Here is a 27,145-nt window from a genome sequence, read left to right on the forward strand (position 1 = left end):
GGTAAAGCCAGAGTCATAAATTCAAAGCAGACTTCTCCTAGGCAGGATGATTATGAAATGACTCTTTCCTTTGGGTCCCACGTATCTATCTCTCTGACTTCTATTTTTTTTTCTCCCATAACCTGACCTTTCCCACTATCTCTCAAATGTGGGCTGGAACCAGTCACTTTATTTATAGTTGCCTCTCTTTTTTACTTCCATAAATTTCAGGAAATGGAACAGATGTCTGCTATTTTCCAAGGAGCCACTTTTTTTTCCCATATTTTTTCTATAGGGCCTAGTTTAGTCTGTCTAAATCCCTATTGAATCACAGCTAGAACTTGAATTCTTGCAGGGAATAGAACTGATTTGATACAGGTGTGGTAGGTATCCATCAAGTTCAAGGCAAGAGGTGTAGATTGAACAACTTTATGTGTTTACAATAATACCTTTCCTCCTCCCTTTAATTAGTGATTTAATAGAGTTTTACAATATTATAGAATTTTAGGGGTACAATTCCACAACCATACATGGTCATTGTAAGTTGCCACATCCTGTTCCAAAGTTCTGTGGCCTGCTCCTGCCTCCTCCCCAGCCTGCCCCTAACTACCATAGTTTCAATAAATTCCATGAGACACTTTGGTTGTGGTTGTCACTTTGTTTTTAAGTTCACTGTTTTAGCCATCTATCTTACACATATAAGTGAAATCATCCAGTTGTTCAATAATTACTACTACCACTTATTCTACTACTACTGTTACCACTGCCACTACTATCACTGCCTCTCCTCCTCCTCCTCCTTCTTCCTCTTCTTCTTAATCTTCTTCTTTAGAGTCAGAGAAGACAGGGAGAGAGAGAGAGAGAGAGAGAGAGAGAGAGAGAGACAGTACAGTAGTGAAGCTTTTTTCAGTGCCATAGGGGCCATGCTCAAACCTGTATAGTGCACAAGGCAAGGCAGGACACTGCAAATAAACTATTTTGCCTGCTATCCATGACTTCTTTATCTAGTCATTTGCCATTGGACATTTGGAGTGCTTCTATAATTTAGTTATTGTAAATAGTACAGCTATGAATAGGTGCATATATTCTTTAAAATTAGAGCATCATTATTATTATTTTCTCTGGGGCCTCACACATGTAATTTTACTGCTCCAGATTGACTTTGTCAGACACACACACACACACACACACACCCTTTACATGAGTGATACTGACCTTGCTTGAAATAGCCTTTCATTTCATTTGCTTACAACCTTTTCTCACCCAGTTTCCAATGATAAAAATTTCCAGTTTACATAACTGCTTTGCCTTCTATTGAAGACAGAAAGATTACTGAATAGAATGCTGTCATAAATCATTAAAAATGAATTAAAATTTTTTAAAAAGAAAAATGTCCACTTGTGTGTGCAGAGGAGCCCCAGTGGTAGAGTGAAGGACCTACATACATGAGGTCCAGGGGCTAATTCCTGACACTATGCACGTTTGAGCTGTGCTCTGACTTTTCTAATGAAATAAACAAATATTTAAAAAAGCGAATACTTGTATTTAGTGACTGTTTGTTGAGTACTCACTCTGTATTAGATACTGTTCTGAACACCAGGAATATAGCACTATATAAGAGAGTTACCTCCCCTACCCTTAAAGTCTGCATATTATGGGAACATTCTTGCAGAAAACCTATAATGAGAATTTACTTTATGTCAGCTATTGTTCATCATTAATCAAAACAGATGAAGTATTTGCACTGATGAATATGGATATGGTGTGTGTGTGTGTGTGTGTGTGTGTGTGTGTGTGTGTTGGGAGGGCAGAATACAATACATACATGTAATATTTTTATTTTTTAAACCACAGCACTGCTCAGTTCTGGTTTATGGTAGTGCCAGGGATGGAACCTGAGGCCTCTGGGACTTCAGGGTCTCATGCATCAGGCATGAGTGTTTTGCATAATCATAGTGCTATCTCCCTTGCCCTAATTTTTTTCTCTTCTTTTTCTAAGAGAGAGGGAAAAGAAACCACAGTACCAATATATCCTTCAGTGCAGTGGGGCCTGAGCTTGACAAGTAAAAAAAAAAAAAAATCATATAAAAATTGACAGTAGTATTAAAAAAAAGACAGTAGGATAAGAATAAGCTTCAGGCAATGATAGTTTGCTCCCCCCCCCCCCTTTTTTAGCCATTATGTAGTCTCCTCTGCTTCCCTCCCTCCCCTTTCTTCCAAGATCAGCCACCGGATCTGGCATGTTCAGGGTGGTATAGCCATAGATTTCCTCTTTATTTAACAGCTCTAAGCTGGCTGCCCTGTTTTGGGTGAACTATGCAGGTCTGGGAGCACAGGGAGGCCTTTGTAACTGAGCACTCTGGTGAGGCAGTAGACTGGAGTGGATAGGTGGAGGGGTGCATGGCCAGAGAGCATTCTAGTCAGAAGACAAGGCTAACAGCACTTTCTGACAGACTGAATCTGGGGTGTGAGAGAAAAGGCAGGATTAGTGTCAAGATTTTTGGCCTGAGCACCTGAGCTAAGTAGTTGGTGCAAACTGAGTTGGTGAAGACAGCTTAGGGAGCACATTTTCGTCTTTGGTACTTTAGGTCAAGGGCTCCATTGCGATTTGTGAAGTTGAAAATTCCTATTAGCTACCCACATCGAGTCAGCAACTGGGTTTTTATGCTGCTGGGAGTCATGATTTTGGGGACATCTCTAAGACTTCTGGAAGAACCCTGCAGAAGTTCTAGAACATGGGCAGGGAATGTCTGGCTTGAGGGCTGTATACATATAAAGTCTGCAAATTCATTTGGTCTGGCCCTGCCAAGGCAACAACTGCAGATGGGACTCAAAATTCACTGAACCTAGCAGCTGTTTCCATATCAATGTAAGTGTAAAATTTTAAGCTGATAATTTTGTATTTCTTTTTTTTTAAACTAGAGCCCTGCTTTGCTCCCATTTAAGGTGGTTCTGGGATTGTAACATGTGTGCCTAACCAGATGTCACATCTCCTGGCCCCCTGGGTTATCACTGGGGCTTAGTGCAGACACTGAATCCACCGCTCCCGGCAGCCCTCCTTTTTATTTTATTTTATTTTATATGGCAGAGAGAAATTGGCGGTGTGTGTGGGGGGGCAGAGTGAGAAAAAAGACACCTGCTGACCTGCTTCAACCCGCAAGTGGAGGGTGAGGGCTGGGTGCTGGGAATCAACTTGGGACCTTTAGTGCCTCAGGCATGAAAGGCTTTTTTGCATAACTACTGATATAAACCTAGCTCCTCAGCCCCAAATTGATCATTTGGAATGGCCCCCGGCATGATGTTATAAATACCCTAACGATCCTAGGTAGAAAAAAGTTTTCTAACTCTGTTCAAGCAGCCATGCACCTCTTATTCACCCTCCAAAAGGGTTGGGGATCAGCATAAAGGTTATGCAAAGATTTTCTAGCCAGAGGCTCCAAAGTCCCAGGGTCAGTCTTCCAGAACTGAGACAGTACTCTGGCAGGAAAAGAAAAAAAACAACTTGAACACCCCTGGAGGGGTGTTCTTTGCGGCCTAGCCCTTTCCGTTTGCAAAGTTCCCCTTCTCACTCCCCTCCAGCTTTTTTTTTTTTTGTAGTCCTCTTTGGGGAAATGAGAAAAATAAGCACCGCTGCAAGGCACGCTTCCTTCCCAGCAGCCGAGGTGGAAGCCCCGCCCTACTCTCCGCCTACGAGACCGGCGCATGTCCTAAGGGTGCGATGGGCGGGGTCAGATGGCGTCACAGAGGGGCGTGGCCGTCCCGCGCGCCCGCCCGCCTAGAGCGCTCCCCGTTTCTCCCCCCAGCTTCCGCGGGTGATCAGCTGGTCTGCGCTCCGCTGACGTGGGTCGGCGCACGTCACCGCCGAATGGCAGCCTCCAGAAAGGCACCGCGAGTCAGGTGAGGGGACTCTGCCGGGAGCCGGCGGCCGGGCAGCGCGCTGTGTCGCCGGGCCCGGCACGCGCGGTGCCCCCTGGAGGGCAGGGGCAGACGGGAGCCGAGCGGCGGGCAGCCCCGCGCAGCCCTGCTGGGAGGAGATCGCCGGCCCCGGGAGCGGCGGGAGGGAGCCGTGCAGCCCGGCCCGGCTCCACTGGGTTTCCGCCGGGCTGCTGGCACCTCCCGGCTGCCCGAACCGGCTCCGGGGCCCGGAGCTAGTGTGTTTCCGAAGCCGCGGTGCTCTGCCCACGGGACCCCTCGCCACCCCCACCCCCTCCGGGCCCGACGGGAAGGCCAGATTGTTGCAGGAAGTTGTTGTCTCCTGGGGTCTAGGGAGGTGGATGAGCCTTTGCCCTTGCCCCGCTCGCAGGTATATCAGAGTCTCCAGTGACTGCCCGGACACGTGCCATTCACAGTCACCGATCTGTCACCGCCACACAAACAGGCAATGGCCGACCCCTCCCTCTCTCCCACTCAGATCGTTTCAGAGGCCGGGTCGTGAAGTGCATTGGCTTAATCTCTAGGAAAATCTCACCTGTCCTGGTCTGATCCTGCCAGTGACATGAGGAGGGGAAACCCCCTGCCTCCCATCAAGCCTATCCTGTTTGCCAGAGCAGCTATTTCTGTGGGAGATTTAGAGACCTTGGGAGCTCACAAAGCCCAGAAATCACCCCTCCCCATCCCCATCCTCTGACCACTTAAGACTTGGATAAATCCCCTTGAAAGCCTGGCCAGGTCCACCTGCTGGACAGTAGGCCACTACATGCACTTGTGAGTAGACACATCCCCTGCCGACTTTGACCTGGACTTGAATAAACGGAGATCAAGACCTGCCCTCTGGAAGGGTGTGGTGTGAGGTGTGGCAGTGGAAGGAGCTTCCTGTAGGTGCAGTGCTGGGAGTGACACCGGGCAAGTGGATATTATAATGTTTTGTTAGACCTTTGGGTGCAGGATTCATAACCTCACAACATTGTGGGGGCAGCTGTTGGTGCCTCCTCAACCTCACACACAAGGGGGGAAGTGAGAAGCAGAGAGAAGGGAGCCCACTGGCCTCAGGCACACTCTTAGTAGCAGAATTTGAGTGACAAAGAAAGATTTACGTCATTTTAGGGGATGGAAACTGAATGCAAGTTGACTTGGGTAGAAAAGGGGTTGAAATAACTTCCAGTGCAGCTGAGTCTGGGAATGCAACACTGGCATCAGACTAGGCCTCTCTTTTGCATCCTTTGACACTTGATTCCTTCAGTATCTGCTTAATTTTCAGACACATTTTCTACTTAGGGCAGGCACGTCAGTTCCAAGTTTATAGCCTCAGCAAAACTAGATTTCTCTTTTCCTAATAGATCACCTAAAAGATCTCAGAGTAAAAAAATCCAGATTTGACTTCCCCTGGCTTACCTGATCTGTCCCCAAACCAGTCTTGTAGCTGGAGGGATGAATCAGTTTGGCTTGGCTCCTGGAACTTAGCAAGAGAGTGGGTGAAACTCATCCCAGCTCTGTGAACTGAAATGGGAAGAGGTATTCTCAAGGAAAACCCAAGTGCTGTGGTCCAAGGGAGTGATGGTTTGTAGATAGGGAAAGATACCATTACCCATGTCCTCAACTTAGAACTGGTCCCTTTCTACCCTTGTCTCACTTCACGAGGCATGATTAGGCAGGCATCTTGGTCCACGTTTTGCTTCACCTGAATGTATGATTCCCCTATGGACTGGGGCAAAGGTAGCTGAAACCTTACTGGGCTGTCTTTCTTTGACTCCATTATTCTGAGTGGCCTTTTTTCCCCTTTCTTTTTTTTTACTTTCTATTTGATAGAGGGTGAGAAAGAGGAGTGCTGTCTGGGAGGGTGAAGGAGACAGAGAGAAGGTAAAACAAACACCTTCAGTTCTGTTTCACCACTTCTCCCTTGCATGTGAGGTCCAGGGGTTTTATCCTGGGTCCTAATGCATGGTAATATGTATTTTACCATGTGAGTCACGTCCTGCTTCCTAGAATTTCTTTACAAAAGAGAAGAGGGGGTAGGCTACCATGTGAAAGGACCTAGATTCAAGTTTCTGGCCCCCACTTACAAGGGAAACACTTCACAAGTGGTAAAGCAGCGCTACAGATGTTTTTCTGCCTCCTTAGCTCCCCCTTCTCAATTTCTCTCTGTCCTATCAAAATGGAAGAAACAAGGAAAGGAAAACAAAAAAAAAACAAACAGGGAGTCGGGCTGTAGCGCAGCAGGTTAAGCGCAGGTGGCGCAAAGCACAAGGACCGGCATAAGGATCCCGGTTTGAACCCCGGCTCCCCACCTGCAGGGGAGTCGCTTCACAGGCGGTGAAGCAGGTCTGCAGGTGTCTTATCTTTCTCTCCTCCTCTCTGTCTTCCCTTCCTCTCTCCATTTCTCTCTGTGCTATCCAACAACGACAACAACAATAATAACTACAACAAAAAAACAAGGGCAACAAAAGGGAATAAATAAATAAAATAAATATTAAAAAAACCCAAAAAACAAAAAACAAAACAGAACAAAAAGACTGCCAGGAATGGTGGATTCATTGTGTAGGTACCAAGCCCTGTTGATAAACCTGGTGGCAATAAAAAAAAAAAAAGAAAGAAAGAAAAGAAAAAGAGAGGGAGAACAATATGCCATAATTATCTTATACAAAGATCGAGCAGGAAGAAGTTCTCTGAATTCTGTTGTTCTGAAGTCCAAAGTTCTCTGGATTCTCATTCTCTTTCTCTCTCTTTTTAATGCTATCTTTATTTATTTGATAGAAACCACCAGAAATTGAGAAGGAACAGGGAGATACAGAGGGAGAGAGACAGACACCTGCAACACTGCTTCACCACTTGCAAAGCTTTCCCCCTGCAGGTTGGGACCAGGGCCTTGAACCTGGGTCCTTGCACATTGTGATATGTGTGCTCAACCAGGTACGCGATCACCTGGCCCCTGAAATCTCATTCTCTACATTTCTCCTTACCTTTTCCTCCCTACATGCAACATCGCCACCTTGAGAAGATAAAGTCTTGGGGAGAGGAAGAGCACTGAGCTGGAAATTGGGAGGCTAGTACTTTAATGCTGACCTAGTTCTGTCACCCAATAGCTGTGAGAACAGGAACTATCTCTTTTGATCTCCATTACTCCATTTCTTTGCTTTAAAGAGAGAGCTGAGTTGGGTGTTTCCTTGAGATGCATTCTAGTTCTAATAAGTAGCCACTGTTCAACTTTGATTGAGAGCCTAAGAAAGTATCTGTTAAAATAAATGGTGGATGGAAAGATCTTGTTCTATACAGTGGCCAGGTGTGACAGGGACAGGAAAACTGTGATGTTAAGTTGCTTTATGGCTCCTTTGAGCATGACAGGAAGGCAGAGACAGGGCTGTATGCAGAGAGAGCTTGAACTCACATTACCTGTCAAATTTGGTTTTTTATCCTGTCTGCAACTGAGGTGTTAAGACTGAGATGTAAGACCTGTGACGAAGTATCTCTGCTTCTTCTGTAAAGTGGATGAATAAGGTCACCTGAATAGCCTCCCTCCCCTGATTCAGTTCTGTGTCTGAAATATTCACTGAGTTGAAGATGTAGATAACTAATTTTCTCACCATCTTTTAAGCATGTGTTTGAAGACCAGGGAAATCAGGGGAGAATGTGACTTATATCTGTGTCCAAGAAAAAGGTTTCTTATATTGGGAAGTATTTTAACAGCATTATTGATAGTAAAATTCATGTACCAACAAACAATTCACCTAGTAGGCTAAGAAGCTCACTGGATATTAGAATATTCAGTGTTGTAAAACCATCAGCACATTCTATTTTAGACCATTTCATCACCTTCAAAAGGAAACTCTGTACATATTATTTGTCTTCCTACATCTCCCCTCACTCCCCCCCCCAAAAAAAAACTACTAATCTACTTTCTATCTCTATACATATGCCCATTCTATACAATACCTGTAGAATCATATAGTACAGGACTTTCTGTGATAGGAATTTTTTTTTCACTTAGTACAAAGTGTTTTCAAGTCTTATTATGTAAAACATGTATTAGTAGTTGGCTGCTTTTTGTTGCCACATAATGTTACAATACAATATCTGAATGAAAGGATACCTTATCTTTTCATTAGGTGGCTGACATTTGGGTTTTCTACTATTTGACTTCTATGAATATTTGTGAATGAGTTTATATGTGTACTTTTCATTTTGCTAGGGTAAGTGAACATTCCATTTAGGAGTGGAATTGTAAGGTTATGGGATAGCTCTTTGGGTTTTTTAAAGGACTATTAGACTCTTCTAAAGCCACGATACCTTTCTATATTTTCTTCTTTTCCTTTAGCTGCAATCTCTTGAGGATTTTGACTTTTCCATACCTTTACTTGGATTTGTTATTGTTTGTGCTTTTTATTATCATTTTCTTGGTGGCTATCTCATTGTGGTATCTCATTGTTTGTTTTTGTTTCTTTTTTTTTTTTAATCTTATTTTCTCACCAGTGTTATCACTGGAGTTCAGACTTGGTGCCTGCATAGTGACTCTACTGTCCCTAGTTTTTTTTTTTTTTTGATAGGGACAGAGAACCAGAGAGGGAGAGAGATAGGGATATAGGGAGGTAGTGAGATGGAGAGGGAGAGAAAGAGGGAAAGAGAGACACTTATAGCCCTGTTTCACCACTTATGAAGTTTTCTTCCTGCAGCTGAGTACCAGTGCTTGAACCTGGGTTCAATATATATGGAATCATACTTTTGATTATTGTGGTTTTATTAGTTTTGATATCAGAGAATAGAGTATTGTACAGATATGCCTTATAATGATGCTGGGGATTGAACGTGGGGCCTTAGAACCACAGTCTGGTGTGCTACCATTGTATTTACCAACAAATTCTGTATTTTTAAAATTTGTTCATTTGTCAATACCACTGAAAGAGAGAGAGAGAGAGGGAATCCAGAGTCCCACTCTGCTATATGTAATGCTCAGTACTGAACTGAGGACCTCATGCGTTTAAGTCTAAAACTTTAGTAACTGCCATTTTCCAGACTACTAATTAGTATTTTTTCTTGTTAAAATATTTTTGATATTTCATTGTTTTAATGCTAATATACATGACCTTTTCTTCATTTTAATGGATTTATTTTATTATATTAATTTTTATGTACTGCACATAAGGCAGAGAGCAGGAAAGTACCCTCCCAGTACACACGATGCTGGGAGTTGAACTGGGAATTTCAGGCATGAAAGTCTGATGCTCTACCACTTGAGCCACTTGCCCAGCCACTTAACTTTACTTTGTGACTATTCATTGCAAGTACAGTTGACCACTGAACAACGACATGGACTTGAACTCTGGATTTTATTTATTTATTTATTTTGCCGTTCCGCTTTTATTCAGCCGACTGTAGATGTTGGCTGGGTGAATTCCTTCATGTGGAACTAACTCATCCATGTCAAAGGTCAATTGTATATAGAAATGCATTTTTAAAAAATATATTGCTATTATATTCTGATTTTTCTTCTTCCACTAGAGCAGTGCTTAGTTCTGGTTTATGGCATTGCTGAGGATTGAACCTAGGACTTTTGGTACCTCAGGCATGAAAATCTTTTCGCATAACCATTGTGCTATTTCCTTAGCCCAATATCCTTCATTCTTGATAGATTCTTTCAAGATTACTTTGTTCTAATTTTTAGTGTGACATCTTTAGGATTTCATATGCTCATGATAATGGTATTTTCAAGTAGGGATACTTTACTTCCTTTCTGTCACTGCGCCACCTCCCAGACCACAGTTTACTTCTTTTCTAACCTGGGTGCCTTTTCCTTCAAATTCTTTCCTAATTGCCATGGATAGACTCTCCACCACAGTGCTGAGTAAAAGTGAACTTCTTGTCTTATTCCTGATTTTTAGGAGAGAACATTCTTTTAACATTAAGGGTGGTATTAGCTGTGAGTTCACAATGTCCTTAAGGAGGCTGGGAAACTTCTTTTCTAGTGTGAGTAGTTTTTTTTGTAAACGGGTATTGGATTTCTCAAATGCTTTTTCTTTGCTGAGATGATCCAGTAGTTTTTATCCTCTATTGATGTTGTGTATTAATTAAGTTTCATAGTCTGAGCCATCCTTGCATTCCTGGAATAAAGAAGAGATACCTGCAGCACTGATCCACTGTGAGGCTTACCTCCTGCAGGTGGGTACCAGGGCCTTGAACCCAAGTCTTACCTATGGTAATGTGTTTACCCTACTGGGTGTGCTACCACTTGGCCCCTTGGAGATAGCTCTTGCTAGAAGTTTACAGAGTAGATAAAGAATGATCCACCAAGAGCACACCCTCCCCTGCCCCCAAATTCAGGGTTATCTTAATACTTTTTTTTAGTAAATGTGTAAAGTGGATGATAAAATAAGAACCCCCAAATATTTAAAATGCTGAGAAACCATAGTGAAAGTAGGATCCCATGAAGAATGAAAAGGCAAAATTGAGAAAGAATTAAAAAAAAATTGTACATGGGAAAAATTAATCATTGCAAATAAAATCTAGAGTAATTAAGTAGGGGATAAGACATGGCTGAAGGAAATTCTTAAGTTAGAGCAAGAACTGTAAAGGTTTACCTGTTGCGGTGACATTTTTATCTGTAAACTTTATCTGAAACTGTTACTATTTCGTCATAGATACTAGGCGGGAGTTTTTCAGAGTCATGAAGGAAAACTGCTCATTCAAGCTGATTTCCTCTTTGATGATGCCTTGTCATTTATTGTGGTCAAAGTCTGCAACATTCTGTTCTCTTTCTCCTTAAGGGCGAGCCACCGGGATTTTCAGCTGACAAATTTGAGAATAATTGAGCTTAACGGGGTGACAAACACAGAAGACCCAGGTGTGGAAACAGGTATTTAATTTTACCTTTTATTAAATAGAACATCTCAAGGGGATTTATGTCTCCCCTATCTGAATCCCAAGTTGGGGCAGGAGGGGGTGGACAAGAGATTAGTAAATTGTTCATGTCTGGGGGAGATGAGACATGTATCTGGAAATTATAAACCATTTGTCCTTTGGCTTCCCTAGTTACTGTTGCCATTGTCACTGCTTTTTAGATAGCAAATTAATGAGTTACATCTTTTCCATGTCCTATTCTTGGGTGGTAACAGTGTTAATGGTTGGGATAGGAAAGCCCTGTTTTAATTTTTTTAATATCTGCTACAGCCCTTTGCTGATTACCTTAGAGATTTTCTATTTTCATCATACTAAGAAAAAATTATTGAACTAAGAAAAAATTATTGAGCTTTTGTAAATAGAATGTGCATTTAGGAAAATCTTTTGCAGAGAAATTTCTGGAACCATTTCCACTTTTCAGAACTGATTGGTTGTTTTGTTGGCTTGCCAGAAATCTGAATTCTAAATAGTGTTGCATTGCTGTGTCTCTAAAGCATGTGAGATGGATGGACTGTCCAGGAGAACCACAGCATTTCTTTCTAGCTAATTAACAAGAATCAGTATTTTGAAGCATATAAGAAACTATGACTGTTATTTCCTTAGAAGACTGTGTTATAAATGCATGCAGTCTAAAGTCCTTTTTCTTTCTATCTTTCCTTTTAAATTTATTCTTTATTCTTTATTATTTTTTTTTACTAGAGCACTGCTCAGCTCTGGCTTATAGTAGTGCAGGGGATTGAACCTGGGACTTTGGAGCCTCAGGCATGAGAGTCTATTTGAATAACCATTATGATATCTACCCCAGCCCCTAAGGTCCTTTTTCTTTAAAATGTTTATGTATGCAACACATTTTGAGACATGTGAGGAGGGAGAAGAGTAAGAAGGAATATGAAAAATAGGAACTAAAAAAAAAGGCAAATAATGTTAGACTCATCAAATTTGTAGTCCGAAGAAAACTTCCCTCTCTCTCTCTCTCTCTCTCTCTCTCTCTATTTTTTTCTCCCTCTTTTAATACTTGAAGACATGAAAGTCCAGAGAGTTTTAGTTATCTCAGACTGCAGATTCCAGGTCCCAGTTGTGTTGATTCTGTTGGTCCTGGAACAATTTAAAGAGACCTCTGTTAGGTGATTTGGTGTAGTTGAGCATTTACTTGGCAATGAATGGTTCTGAAGTCCTGGTTCCCAGTGATTGATCCAGCTGACTTAGGCAAGTACTCAATTCCAATTCTCTTATCTGTAAAATGCGAATAGTGAACTCTTTTGGGAGGATTACTGTGGAATTAATTAATAATGTATGTAAAGCCCTTGGTTCTCAGCAGTTGGACAGAGACGTTACCTGTAATTCTTGATACTGGAAGAGCAGCTTTGTATTTGTGTATGTATTAAGAAATTGAAATTGGGGGCTCGGTGGTGGTGCACCTGGTTGAATTCCCATGTCATCATGAGCAAGAACTTGGGTTCAAGCGCCCTGTCCCCACCTTCAGGGAGGATACTTCAGGAGTGGTGAAGCAGGTCTGCAGGTGTCTGTGTTTATCTTTCCCTCTCTATCTCCTTCTCCCCTCTCAATTTCTCTTTGTCCTATCAAATAAAACAGAGAGAAAACAAAATTGAAAATACGGCTTCAGGAGTAGTGGATTCTAGTGCCAGCACTGAGCCTCAATAGTAACCCTGGTGGCAATTAAAAAAAAAAAAGAAATAAAAAGAAACTGAAATTGGAGTAAGCCCTTTCTTTCTTTTTTAAATTTTTATTTATAAAAAGGGAACACTGACAAAAACCATAGGATAAGAGGGGTACAATTCCACACAATTCCCACCACCACAACTCTGAATCCCATCCCCTCCCCAGATAGCTTTCCTATTCTTTATCCCTCTGGGAGTTTGGACCTAGGGTCATTATGGGGTGCAGAAGGTGGAAGGTCTGGCTTCTGTCATTGCTTTGCCGCTGAACATGGGCATTGGCAGGTCGATCCATACTCCCAGCCTGTCTCTCTCTTTCCCTAGTGGGCGGGATTCTGGGGAAGCGGGGCTCCAGGACACATTGATGGGGTCGTCTGCCCAGGGAAGTCTGGTTGGCATCATGTTAGTATCTGGAACCTGGTGGTTGACAAAAGAGTTAACATATAGAGCCAAACAAATTGTTGACTAATCATGAACATAAAGGCTGGAATAGTTCAGTTGAAGAGTTGCGGGAGGAGGGTCTCTGTTTTGTAGATAGTTTGTAGTCCTATTTTAGTTATATTACAAAGAGCCTATGACTATACTAGTTTTTTTTTTTTTTTTCTCTTTCCCCTGAGCCTGAAATCTGATATGCAGGTGGATCCAATTTATTGTCTGGGGAGATAATGTCCTGCCTGGAAAAAGGACCAGAAAGCTGGATTAGGGAAGAGAGTAGCTCCCAAATATGGGAAAGGGGTATAAATATTGTTGACTGTAAACCCCATCGATTTGATGTGATCTGGGGCCCATATTCAGCTTAGGAGCCTATGTGACCTCTGCATCCCTGTAGATCTGAGCTCACATTCTGTGGTCATGAGTAGGAACATTCCAGGCTGCCCCAATGTCAACCCATCTTCCTCAGGTGTAGCATAGAATATGTTGTCCATCCTCCCTTTGGAGGATGGAACATTCTCTACCATTGTTGATCCAAGTTGAGGGCAAGGCACTGTGGGGGCCCACAAAGGAGTCTATTGTGTTGTTTCTGATAGAAATGACCGGTAACAATGGAGAGAGGGATTTATTCAAGGTCTAGGCCCATCATGTCTGTTCGTGAATCTCAGGACTCCCGGACTAGGGCCCCAGCTGATGGGGTCAGCCTCTTCTTTTCTTATAATGAAGCATGTTGGAATACCAACTGGTGGTTCAGATACAGATTTTCATGCTGTTTTTTGAGTTTTACAATGGCCTAGATGGTGTGTTTAGAACTTTGACACATGGTGTCAGAATAAGTTCTCCTAGCCATCCGTTAAGTAGCTTTTCGTGTACTTCCAAGTTGTGAAAAGTCTTGTTTGTGATAAAGGCCATAGGCTTAGGAACTTACTTCTAAAACCAAACCTACACTATCAAGACTTTCAAGTGAGTCACTCTTCAAAGCATGATTGAAAATACCTGGCAGTGTATAGGCTAATGTTACATCATGGACTAGGCTTGTTGCTCTTGGCCTCTTAACTTTCCTTACATGCTGATTAGCTCTTGGCCGGGCAAACGCTAGTAGTAGTAGTAGCTCTTGGCTGCTTCACACATTTCAGAAAAGTACTGTGATGTGGAATGAGTAGATACTGTAATACAGCATCCTCTAAGGTTCTAGCTTTCCTCTTTCACTGAGGCTTCATTACTGCTTATTACACGGAGTCTGAAAGGATTATAGACACAAGTTATGACACTCGTCCAGCCATCTTTGAGTGAGTATCCTATCTGTTAGATGCTGGACTGGATATGTGGATTCAGAAGTTAGGATGACATGGTTTGTGCCTTAATGAGAAGTGATATATACAGCAGTTGTGCTATTTATCACCTTATTTCCTTGGTTAGTTAGTTGTGCATCTAATTCTAGTAATTGCAAACACATAACACTCACTATATTATATGCCAGGAACTCTTTTTAAGTGCTTTCTATATTGTAACCCATTTAATCCTCATATAAATTACTCCTGGAAAGTCACCAGCCGTAACTTCATTTCCTCTGTCTTTTCAGCTACAGCCACAGAAGTGTAGCTGCACCCAGCACTACTTTTCCATCCACTTAATTCAAAACTTATGCCATTGTGGCTACAGCAGTATGTCTCCTTTGTCCTCAGTGGTTGTTGCCCCCACTGCCATCATCATTCCCTCCACTGTTGCCTGTTGCTGTTTTTTCTCCCTTTACCGTTGGTGACCAAGAATACCAGCTGTTTGAAGGGCGTGAAGGATGAGGAAGCAAGAATAGAGGAAGTGTTCAAAGTGGCGAGAGGGATAGATGGCATTATGGAGGGAAGTGTGAAAATGCCACTGAAGTGGAATGAAGTTGATGATGCTGGTGCGTCTCAAGAGACCAGTTAAAAAAGAGGAATGTGGGCTAGGGAGGTATCTTGGTGGTAGAACATAGTACTTTGGTGAAGTTCTGGGTTCAATCCCCAGCACTGCATGTGCCTGAGCTGAAAAGTATTTTGGCTTCTCTCTTATAAAAATGAATAAATCTTTGGAAGAGGAATATTGTGAGAAACTGGGGATGGTGGTGGTGGTGGTGGTGGTGGTGGTGATGATGGTCAGAATGTGGAGGCAGGTTATGGTGACCAGGAAGCAGAGATTCTTTCTAGCCCTCCTTAAAACATGTTAATTTATTATAAGGATGAGTAGGAAGGAGATAGAGAGTGAGAGGGCCAGAGCATTACTCAGCACTGGCATAAGTTGGTCCCAGGGATTGAACCTGTGGCCTTAGGAGCCCGAGTCATCCAAGTTGCTGCTCTTAGCAGAATGAGCTCTCTCCCCAGCTCTTCATTTTTCCTTTGATGTTTTTTAGGCTTTCATTGACAATTTTATGCTTGCCATTGGTTCTGTTGATTTTACTGATAAAGTCAGTGACTGGTAATCTTAATATATTTTATCACCAGTGTCACCCAAACCCTTCTGTGTCAGAATGTGTCCCATTAGAAGCCAAGTTCTATAAGGAAATTAATGATCTTGGAAGAAAATATGTTGACTTTCTATCATGTCTGCTTTTTAAAATTCCAGTTGACCAAGCTACTCTCCAAACTAATTAGATCAGAAGTTCACCAGGTAGTTCTAATGTGTAGCCAAGCTTGAAATACTGCACCAAAGGAGATTTGCATTTTTTCACTTGACTCTTTATTTTTTAAAATTTATTTTTCCTTTATTGGGGGATTAATGTTTTATATTCGGCAGTAAATACAATAGTTTGTACATACATAACATTTCTCAATTTTCCACATAATAATACAACCCCCACTCAGTGTTCTGTCATCCTTTTCCAGGATCTGAACTCTCACCCCCCCCCCCCCCCAGCCTTTTACTTTGGCTCAATACACCAACTCCAGTTCAGGTTCTGCTGAGTGTTTTCTCTTCTGATCTTGTTTTTCAACTTCTATCTGAGAGTGAGATCATCCCATATTCATCCTTCTGTTTCTGACTTATTTCACTAACATGATTTCTTCAAGCTCCATCCAAGATGGGCTGAAAATGGTGAAATCACAATTTTTAGTAGCTGAGTAGTATTCCATTGTGTATATATACCACAACTTGCTCAGCCACTCATCTGTTTTTGGACACCTGTGTTGCTTCTAGGTTTTGGCAGTTACAAATTGTGCTGCTATGAACATGGGTATACATAGATCTTTTTCGATGGGTGTGTTGGGTTCCTTAGGATATATCCCCAGGAGAGGAATTGCAGGATCATAGGGCAGGTCCATTTCTAGCCTTCTGAGAATTCTCCAGACTGCTCGCCACAGGGGTTGGACCAATTTACATTCCCACCAGCAGTGCAGGAGGCTTCCTTTGTCCCCACAACCTCTCCAGCATTTATTGCTGCTGCTATTTCTGATGTGTGACATTCTCATACACTTGACTCTTTTTAATGTTAACTTGCTTAGAAATATGCTTTGAGTGGTCCGGGAGGTGGCGTAGTGGTAAAGCTTTGGACTCTCAAGCATGAGGTCCCGAGTTCAATCCCCGGTGTCTGTCTTTCTCTCCTCCTCTCTGTCTTCCCCTCCTCTCTCCATTTCTGTCTGTCCTATCCAACAACGACGACAACAATAATAACTACAACAATAAGGGAATAAATAACTAAATTAAAAAAAAAGAATACCTCCCTGCCTTTAATATCCATACCTATCAGGGTATGCATCACAGTGATACATTCAGCACTGAAAGAAAGGAGCTATCAAGTCATGGCAAGACACGGAAGAATCATATATGCATATTGCTAAGTGAAAGAAGCCAATTAGAAAAGGTTGGAAAAGGAATATTATATGGTACCAGTTGTATGACTTTCTGGGAAAGGTGAGCTTTGGAGACACTAAAAGACTACTTGTTGCCAGTGGTTGGAGAGAGGGAAGAGCAAAAGAGTTTGAGGGCAATGAAAACTGTCAGACTATTCTGTGTTGACACTTGAATTCTGGATACATGCCATATATTTGTCAAAACCTATAGAATGTACACCACCAAGTCCAATATGAATTACAGACTTTGGAAGGTAATGGTGTGTTGGTATAGATCCCCCCATTGTAACCAGTGTCATTATCTAGGGGAGCTGGATTGTAGAGTTGGTTGTTTACATGTTGGACTGGAACTATATGGGGAGTGCTCTAAGAACAAGATCTGTTAAATAATGAGAACATTCATTACTTCCACTTCTTGTAATTAAATTATTTATTTATTAATTTATTATTTATTGTCACTAGGTTTATCACTCAGGCTCGGTGCTGGCACTACAAATCCATTGCTCCCAGTGCCTTCTTTCTTTCTTCCTTTTTTTTTTTCTTTCCTGTCATTTTTTATTAGGACAGAGAGAAATTGAGAGTGCATGGGGAGCTAGAGAGGGAGAGAGAAATATAAACACCTGCTGACCTACTTTACATCTTTTTAAAAAAATTTTTATTACATTTATTTATTGGATAGAGACAGCCAGAAATCAAGAGGGAAAAGGGTGATAGAGAGGGAGAGAGACAAAGAGATACCTACAGCCCTGCTTCACCACTCATAAGGCTTTCTCCCTGCAGGTGGGGACTGGGGGCTCGAACCCGGATCCTTATGCATTGTGTGCTTAACCAGGTATGCCACCACCCGGCTCCTGACCTGCTTCACATCTTGTGAAGTAGGCCCATTGCAGGTGGGTAGCAGGGGCTTGAACCCAGGTCCATAAGGACCTTGCTTGGTATTATGTACACTTAACATGGTGCACCATTGCTGGCCCCCCAGTAGTTTTTCTTTTGTTATATAGCCACAGCACTGTAGGTCTGGTGTTTACTAGAGATAATTAGCAGATAGCAATACTAGCCAAAATAGTTTTATTTTTAAAAAAAATTTTATTATCTTTATTTTAGTTACTGGATAGAGACAGCCAGCAATCGAGAGGGAAGGGGGTGATAGAGAGGGAGAGACAGAGAGACAACTGTAACACTGCTTCACCACTTGCAAAGCTTTCCCCCTACGGGTGGGGACTGGGGCCTTGACTGGGTCCTTGCGCACTGTGACATGTGCACTCAACCAGGTGCACCAACACCTACCCCCAGTAGTTTTATTTTATTAGTGATTTAATAATTATTGAAAAGGTTATATGATAAGAAGGGTACAATTACTTAGAGTTCCCACCACCAATGTTCCATATCCCATCCCCTCCATTAGAAGTTCCCTTATTCTTTATGCCTCTGGGACTATGGACCAAAATTCTTTATGGGGTACAGAAGGTGGAAAGTGGCTTCTGTAATTGCTTCTCTGCTGAACATGGATGTTGGCAGGTCGATGTATAACCCCAGCCTGTTTCTATCTTTCCCTAGTGGGATAGGGCTCTGGGGAGGTGGGGTTCCAGGACACGTTGGTGAGGTCATTCGCCCATTGAAGTCAGCATGGTGTCATGGTAGCATCTGCAGTGTGGTGGTTGAAAAGCAGTAAGATACAAAGCAGGGAAATTTGTTTAATAATCAGAAACCTAAAGTCAGAGTAGAGCAGATGGAGATAAGGGTCTTGGTGTAGAAAGAAGCTAGGAAGTCTATTTTAGGTATATTCCAAGGGGCCCATGACTTTAGTAATTTTTGCCTGAGTCCTGTGGCTAACATGCAGGTGGGCTAAAAGTATTTTTTGAGAAGATGGTGTCAGAGTTGAGAATAAGATTACAAAGCTGGATTAGGGCAGAGAGTAGCTCCCCAAAATGAGGAAAGTATGTAAGTACCATTAACTGTAAACCCCACTGATCTGATCTAGGGCCCATATCTATTCATATTTAGCACAGGAGCCTGTGTAAGCTCTGCATCCCTGTTAGTCTGAACTCGCAGTCCATGGTCACAGTTAGGAACATTCTAAGCTGCGCTCATTTCAGGACTCATCTTCCTTGAGTGGCAGAGTATGTTGACCCAGCCTTTCTTTGGAGAGTGGGGCAGTCCCTACCATTATTGTTCTACATTGAGGACAAAGTCCTATAGAGACCCACAGGAGAGCTTATGCTGATGTTCCTGATGAAAGTGACCATTGATGGTGGAGAGAGGGATCCCTTAGAGGTGTAGGCCCTTCATGTCTATGTGGGAATCCAAGGATTCCCTGATTAGAGTCTCAGATGATGGGTGGCCTGGTAGTGACCAAAAGGGCCATCATTAAAATGTGCCAGTCTCGGCCCTTATTCAGTTTTTGTAGCCCTGATTTTATCTGACAAGATTAGACCTAGAAAGATTGAGAGAAGTGAAATAAGAAATAGGAGAGGAGGGTATCTAGGTCTAATTAGAAAATATTTGGTTAAGTACTTTATGGTATCTTTTTTTTTTAAGGTCTTTATATTGCTTACTGCACCTACTGAGACTAAGACTACTCACTGCAGAACTATCACAGTGGTTTTAAAGTTTGTTTGGGGGCCAGGTGGTGGTGCACCTGGTTAAGCACACATGTTACAATGCTCAAGGACCTGGGTTCAAGACCCTGGTTGCCACCTGCAGGGGGAAAGCTTCATGAATGGTGAAGCAGGGCCACAGGTGTCTCTCTGTCTCTCTCCCTCTCTGTCTCCTCACTGCTCTCAGTTTCTGTCTATCCAATAAATAAATAATGATAATAAAAAGTTAATAAAGTTAGTTTGCACCATCTGTGTCTTCATTACATACAAAAATAGAATCTTTGTATTCATTAGGAGTCTTGATTTTGACTACTCGAAAATTAGTAGAAATCTAAAAATTTTTAATTGGACTTTGTTGAATGTTCTGAGTTTTCTTTTTAATGAATTTGGTACATCTATTCTTATTTTGTATTTTCATCAGTTTTGATATTATTGGGATGGTAGATTTCTTGTAACCTCTGGGACTTCTCAGTTTGAAAACCATGGATCATATCTGATCCCACTATAGTCTAGAGAATATAGAGCACTGAGACCCCATTCTTTTGCTTCTTAAGGTCACACACCCATTTGGTAGCAGATGTTTACATGAATTGAGGCATTTTTGTTTTTGTTGTGTGACTTAAGACTTTTGACTGCTCCCGCTCTGTGGCTGACTACTTAGCTGAAATACAAGATTTTTTAAAAACAGTTAAACAATCACTCTATATTCTCCTACCCACAAGTAGCACTGCAAACACTTGGCTGACATAGGAACTCCACTCTGCGTATACATATATTTCATTTCAAATAATATGGATATTCTATGAATGTTCTTTTGTAATGTGTTTTAATTCTCTACCGCTACTGTTGATATCTTCCTAAGCTAAATATGGATTTTATGACTTCTTTGTTTTATATAGTACTATCCTGTGATGTGTATTATAGTTTATCTGAACTATGTATTACTCCATTCCATGACTATAAAGAAGGGTAAAGGGGGCTAGGTGGTGGTGTACCTGGTTCAAGCCCCTGTTCCTCACTTGTGGGGAGGGCCACTTCATGAGTGTTGAAGCATGTCTTCAGGTATATATCTTTCTCTTTCCTTCTCTATTTCTCCTCCCCTTATAATTTCTATCTTGTTAAAAAAAGAAGAAAAAACTGGCTGTTAGGAGTGGTGGATTTGTAGTGCTATCACCAAGCCCCAATAATAACCTTGATAGCAATAAGCACAAAGATGCAAAAAAAAAAAAAAAAAAAGAAAAAGAAAAATACCTTTATCTTTATGTACACATTTAATTATCTCCTTAGAATAGAACCTTCCAAGTGAAAGAGGTAACTGACTGATTTGCAAATGAATATTTGTTGCTCTACTTTATTTGCCACGTTTGGATATGGTATTGAAGAACTGTAAACATTAGTAGCTATGACTTTGTCCTGGTTGGGGACAGTTGGCCAGTTTGAAGGCCTAGCTTGAGTGGGGCAGAATGTGCCAGAAACTTCTCCATAGCCTAAGGCTCATTTTGGAATAAACTCTCCTGTTGTTGCAGGTGGCAGAATGGCTCCAAAGGTAACTTCAGAGTTGCTCCGGCAGCTGAGACAAGCCATGAGGAACTCCGAGTATGTTACAGAACCAATCCAGGCCTACATCATCCCCTCAGGAGATGCCCACCAGGTATAGTGCAGAGACAGATTGGCAATGGGAGTCCTCAACCTCTCCTTTCTCTTCATCCCCCCACCCCCGCTCAGATATGTTTGTTGGATTTTAGTTATCAACCCACACCAAGCATGCTGTCCAGAACTTGACAAAGGGCCTAGTGTTCATTTGAGTCTCACTGCATTGTGTGCTTATTGACTTGACCCTGGCTTCTTTGTTTCTAATGAAAACAAGCCAGCTTTCAAAAAACTGAGGAAGAATTAGTGACAAGTGAAGGAGCAGAAGTTTGGACCTTTCTTCTGCTGGACCCTTTGCCCATCTCCTTACCCCACTTTATCCCCAGCAGAACTGTTGGTCATACCTATCTTTGTTCATCCAGACTGTTCCACTCCTCTGGTGTGGCAGGAAGAGTTGCCAGAAAGTCACTATTGATTTCCATTTTAGCAAGATTTAGGTGTAATTATGAATATCATCTTCGCTTTCACTTTATTACCTCTGATGGAAATAACTCAGTAAGTGCCTTGGACCTCTGACAATGTTGTGATTCAGTTATGGGAAAATAGAGCTTGGAGGTTTGGAGAGTTGGAGACCTCATGTGATGGGACTGCAGGGCAGGAGGATGAAGGATTCTAGGATTTACTCTGTCAGTTCTTTAAGTCAGCAAGTGCTTGAATGCTTACTCTATGGTCATAGTACTGTAGAGTTGCAGAGATGAGTGTAAAGCTGAATTCCTGCCCTCTCTGTGCTTAGTATAGAGAGGCAGGGCAGAGTCATCTGTACATGGTTTTTCCAACTGTTGCTACGTTCCTGGCACTATCTTGGTATGGTAATGACACAAAGATGAATGTGAACCTGTTGTTATGTGGCTTGTAATTCATATAGTACCAAAGATCAAATTTGAGGTCTCATGCACATGTTGTTCTACTGAGCTACCTTCCTGGTCTAGTATGTGATGCTGGGATTCAAACGACCTTGAAATATAGAGTTATGTATTCAGATCTTAACCGTACTAATCCTGTCGCTACGCTTCTTGGGATCAGGGAGGCTACACACCAATAGAGCAGCTGTCTGACACCTGTGAGGTTATGGGTTTGACCCCTGCCCCCACATGCATGCAACAAAGACAAACTAAGTAGAACTCTGGATCATCGAGCATGCTTTGTGCTCTTGATTATTGTTTTTTTTTTCTGTGCCATTCCCCTTCCTTTCCTGCCCCCCCCCCCCCAATTTTCTGTTTGTTTTGTTTTTGGCCTGGAAGATTACACAGCAGGCAGGGCACCAAACTTGCATACACGAGTTGTAAGGAAGTGCCATCAAGAAAACAGGGCTGGCGAAACAGCTTGCTTGGATAGTGTGCTGCTTGACCGTGTACACGGTCTTGGCTTGAGCCTGGTTCCCACTGCATTGAAGGAAACTTTGATAGTATGATCTCTTTCACTCCTTCTGTCTTTCTCTCTGCCATTCTCTCTCTAAAAAAAAGAAAAAAGGATGAAGATGAAGATGAAGGAAGATGAAGGAAGACTTCATGGGCAGGGGAGGCATTTGAATTGAATGTTGAACAAAGTGTAGAGTTGGCTAAAAAGAGGAGGTAGAGGGCGGAGAAGGGATTCCAGGCAGCTAAGATTAGTGTAGGAGTCAAGGCAGAGAAGCAGGGAAGTTTGGAGTGCTTTTCTGAAAACCTTGTGGCAGTTCCCTTCTGTAAGAGCTTATGGAAACAAGAGGCAGTAGTGGCCACTGTGGCTGGTTTCTAGCATTCTTTAGATGTAGGTAACAGAAACCGCCTTGAGGTACTTTGAGCAATAAAAGTGCTTAACAAGGGCCTACTGGCAGGGCCATTGCACTGGCACAACTCCAAGATGTGAATGGGACCCTTTCAAGTAAGGCAATGTCAGGTGTCTCATGGAACCTCAGAGCAGGAACACAGGTGGCCTTCGTGGAGAACTGAGATGGGAGGGATTCCATTTCTTGCTGCAGATCAGTTTCTTTCCCAGGCAACAAGATGAGTAGTAAATTGGTGGCAACCTACTAGCTGTTCCATCTATGTCTTTCTATCTCTTACTTACTAGATGGAACTAGAACCCGAATCCTCAAACTCAATTCCCAGCTGAGAACTTGAGTAAAGATGTTCTCAAAGATGTCTACTTTTGTTGGTCTCCTTTAGTCCTTCTGAGAGGTCCCCTACCACATAGTCATTACAGTGTTAGGTTAGTATTAATGTTACTGAGTACAACAGCAACATTGGGCCAGTGCTTTGAGACTTGAAATTTCTTGACCTTAGGAGCAACCAAAAGGCTGAAATTAATCAAAGGAAGTTGGATGACTTGAGGCAAAAACATGAATTTCAGAATACTTTGATGTTTAGACTAACATTCCTGTTGTGTCTTGTAAGTTGTTCTGCAAAAGATATATTCAGTTGTCAAAATAATGAAATCAGTGGAGCAGTTTTTAGTTATGACATTTAAGATTAATAGCATTTGTTATCTTAACTGTCGTTAAGTGTACAATTCAGTAGTGCTAACTATATGCATTGCACAACAGATCTCTAGAATTTTTTAGTGTTGTAAAATTGAAACTCTCTACCAAATGATTCTTCTCCCCTGGCCCTCTTCTTGACTTCCATTTTGGTAGCAATAATACCTTCAAAAAAATTGTATGCTGTCTTTTAAAAGCTTTTTCCATTTACTGCTGAGTGTGTGTGGGAGAGAGAAAGAGAGAATCAAAACATTACTCTAGCATATCTGGTGCCAGGGTTTGAATTCAGGACCTCATGCATCCACATCTGGTGCTCTAACTGCTGTGCTATCTCCCTGGGGAGGGCTTTAAAATTTTTTCAGTGTGATCCCTAAGGAGAGCTTCACACATATTCTATATTGCTGATGGACTTTTTTCATTTAGAGCAAAATGGGAGAGAAAGAACATATAGAGAGAAACAGAAAGATACCTCAGCACTGCTCCATTATTCCATCTGTAATGCTTCCATATTGTGCCAGAATTCGAACCCAAGACCAGGTGCACAGTAAGCTATGTCCTTTTTTGGGTGAACTGTCTCTCAACTCCCTCCTCATTGCACTTTCTCACAGTTTGATCATTTAGGTACTTTATATAAGTGGGCATGTCTTTTTGTGACTGGCTTATTTCACTTAGCATGGTGTCTTTAAGGTGCTTTCATATTATAGCATATAAAAATATTTCCTCCCTTTTTTTTTAAGTTGAATACAAAATTCCATTTTGTTTGTATACTACATTTTCTTTATCCATTCTTTTGTTGATGGACATCTAGGTTGCATTCTCTTCTTGGCTATAGTGAATACTCTTGCAATGAACATGAACAATCAACATGCTTTTGGTTGGATTCCCAAGTTGTACTGCTGGATAATATAGAAATTCAGTTTTTAAATACTTAGGGAGAACTTTCATACTGTTTTGTATTCCTGTCAGCAGGTCACAAGAGTACCAGTTCTTCCATATTTTTGCTGGTTTTATGTTTTTTGGGTAATGGTACCCTAATGGTATGCATTACTATCTCATTGTAGATTTGACTTGCATTTCCTAGATGATTAGTAATGTTGAGTATCTTTTCATCTGTTGATTATTTGTATATCTTTAAAGATGTGTTATTTGAAAAGTTTCCTAACTACAGGACTTCTAAAGGCGTTTAATATGCTAATATGCTTTGAACTATTCTCTGGAGAGGGTGAAGTATTCAGAATTTTCCAGACTTAGTATCCATAGTTTTCCTATGTCATTTTTAAGACTGGGTTAGGGAATTCGGTATTCTCTGGAATTCCTTGACCTGTTGATTCACAGGTCTTGGAGAGGAGAGGACAGTGAAAATTAGTGTCTTGCCTGTAATAGTGGATGAAAGAGTAGAGGTAAGAATCTGAGGTATGAGTTAGGATTAGTAGCGTGAATGATCTAGCTGGAAAGGGGGTTTGTGGCTCTTGATGAGGGAGCTGGGTATTTCACCGTTTAGTTTGACAGGAAGCAGGAAACTTGAGAGACTGGTGAGGCTTAAGAGTGGAGGGGTTTAGATAATGGAATTCTTCTGTTCATCTCTATTCTCTAGACTCTACGAAGAAGATTTACTATATTTATGGAAACCAGAGTTTCAACTTGGCTAAGGACTAGATGAATAAATAGATTGATTAACTTGTCTTGGACTTTAGTTGTGGTAGGAAAGGTAGGTAGCACAAGAGTTGGGCAGCCCATGTTTTTAGAAGCATAGGCCCTGATGTTGCCTTCAAGGAACTCCTTTATTTCTGATAGGTTCTTTCCCACCCTGTCCATCCCAGGCCTCTCAGCCTTATGGGCTCAGGTTTCATGTCACATGGATTCTCTGCTGGACTCACCAGTGATGTTTTTCATGTTCTGCTTTTCAGGAATGAGGTGGTTGTTCTGGACAGGTATGATTACAGATGTTCTGTCTTACTGTTGGGCAAGCTGGTGGTTCTTGTGCTGGAGCATATTATGTAGCAATTGGTTTGGGGTCTTTAGTAAGTTTCTGTGTCAGTGTTCTCCAGAGAGCTGGATCTTAGGCCTTTAGGTTTGTTTGGATTAGAACTACCTTGTTGCCTGTATTAATTGACAAAAGCAGTGGTAAGTTCCCTTCTGAGTCTGAAGACCTGAGAACCAAGAATGTTGATAATGGGATGGGAGAGGATGGAGCTCCCAGCTTAGAGAGGAGAGAGCTCATTTGTTCTACCTCCATCTTTCCTCAGAGATTTGAATGATGACCACCTACCTGCACGGTGAGGGAAATGTTTATTCAGTTCGCTCAATTGCCAGTCTCTTTCAGAAACAACCTTTGGGGCACACTCAGAAATAATATTTTACTAGTGAGCTATTTGGGAATTCCTCAGTGCAGTCAAGGTAACACTATTATTAGACCTAGTAGTCCTCCTGCATACTTTTTACTGACATTGGTTCTCTCCTTTGAAAGGAGACTCTCAGGTTGTTATGAGACTCAGTCAAAGACACCAAACTTTTTTTTATTTGTGAGCCTTTATCTCCAGAGGAGTCCTCATTGTACAAAAAAACTTGAACTGTGAGCCTTACCTTACTTGTATTAAAAGTTGAAGATTTGTGGGTCAGAGTGTGAGAAATTTAATAACATCAGAGCTGAGTTTCAGTTTCCTTTTGCCTGGAGTTAGGTTATAATCTGTATATTTACTGGTAGAGAGTGTTCTTGTAGTCATGCCAAGCTAAGTCGATCTTGATGTTCTTGTTCTGGGTGCTGTTCCTGAGTCATCCTTTAAAAATTTTTTTTCATTTTTGTCATCATAAAACCCTTTTTTTAGTTTAATATCCTGATTTTTTTTTTTTTTTTTAATTCGCTCCCATTGACATTAGTTGTGAAGCCTTATAGACCCAAAGCACGTCCCTGTTAAGTACTGGGAATGGCAGAGAGTCATGCCAAATCACAGATGATAATCCAGGCCTCCCCCAGCTCCTCATTTCCAACTGTTGATCCTGGAATATTAGAATTGGATGACTTCTTTTTAGATGAGGAAATTTAGGATTCGAGCTTATGCTTTTGCTAGATAGGAAGAACCCATTGCGGGTCTTTGAACAAGAGAGTGAAGTGATTAGCAAGAGGAGCAGTGTCTAGTATGGATTGGAGAAGGGAGACACTGGGATCCGACAAGTTGGCTAGTCAGCCATTGAAGGAGTGCAGAGTTGAGATACAAAGGGCCTTGGAAGCTTACCTTGGGAGCAGAGAAGTGGTAGTACACAAATTAAGTGTGGATATTACAGGCAGGTGGCAGAGGGGTTTGGGAAGTTTGGAACCTGAGAGTGTTTGGTGCTATCCACAGGGAGAAATGAGAAGTTCTGTGTTCCTTGTTTCAGTTTCTATGGAGAGGGTGTCTATTAAATGGAAATCTGGGTAGTAAATAGCCAGGACTTCGAGGCAAGTGACCACCACCACATCCACCTGAGTAATAGAGAGACTGCTGTTCTCTGTGACTCTTGTTCTTTATTGTTTCATTTCAGATTAAGCTCAGGGCTAGAGGAATTTCTCCTACGGGTGGGAAAGGGAGGGTGTTGGGAAATGAAGGGAAATCTTGAATTTTGTCCTTTGTGTACTTTCTAAAATATAAATACACCCACACACTGTTCTGTGCTAGAGAGAAAAACACACCCCAAATGTGTAATCATGCAAGGACTTGGCACTCAAGGGGTCTG

At 41.8% G+C, this 27,145-nt stretch overlaps 1 protein-coding gene across 3 annotated transcripts in view; it reads left to right on the forward strand.

Annotated features, from left to right (window-relative positions):
• The first annotated feature begins 3,738 nt into the window (after positions 1–3,738).
• The window catches only part of XPNPEP1 (X-prolyl aminopeptidase 1), a 59,715-nt gene continuing 36,308 nt past the window's right edge, over positions 3,739–27,145 (forward strand). For 2 of the 3 annotated variants that reach the window (XM_016191445.2, XM_007530336.3), the window contains exons 1-3: positions 3,739–3,876; positions 10,671–10,759; positions 20,856–20,980. In XM_016191445.2, the coding sequence (XP_016046931.1) occupies positions 3,845–3,876; positions 10,671–10,759; positions 20,856–20,980 (246 nt within the window). In that variant the 5' untranslated portion in view covers positions 3,739–3,844. Of the gene's footprint in view, positions 3,877–9,979; positions 10,066–10,670; positions 10,760–20,855; positions 20,981–27,145 lie in introns of all 3 variants that reach the window. The other variant, XM_060171366.1, reaches the window with a different exon arrangement.

Source organism: Erinaceus europaeus, chromosome 14 (genome assembly GCF_950295315.1).
Source record: "Erinaceus europaeus chromosome 14, mEriEur2.1, whole genome shotgun sequence".
Classification (NCBI taxonomy): Eukaryota; Metazoa; Chordata; class Mammalia; order Eulipotyphla; family Erinaceidae; genus Erinaceus; species Erinaceus europaeus.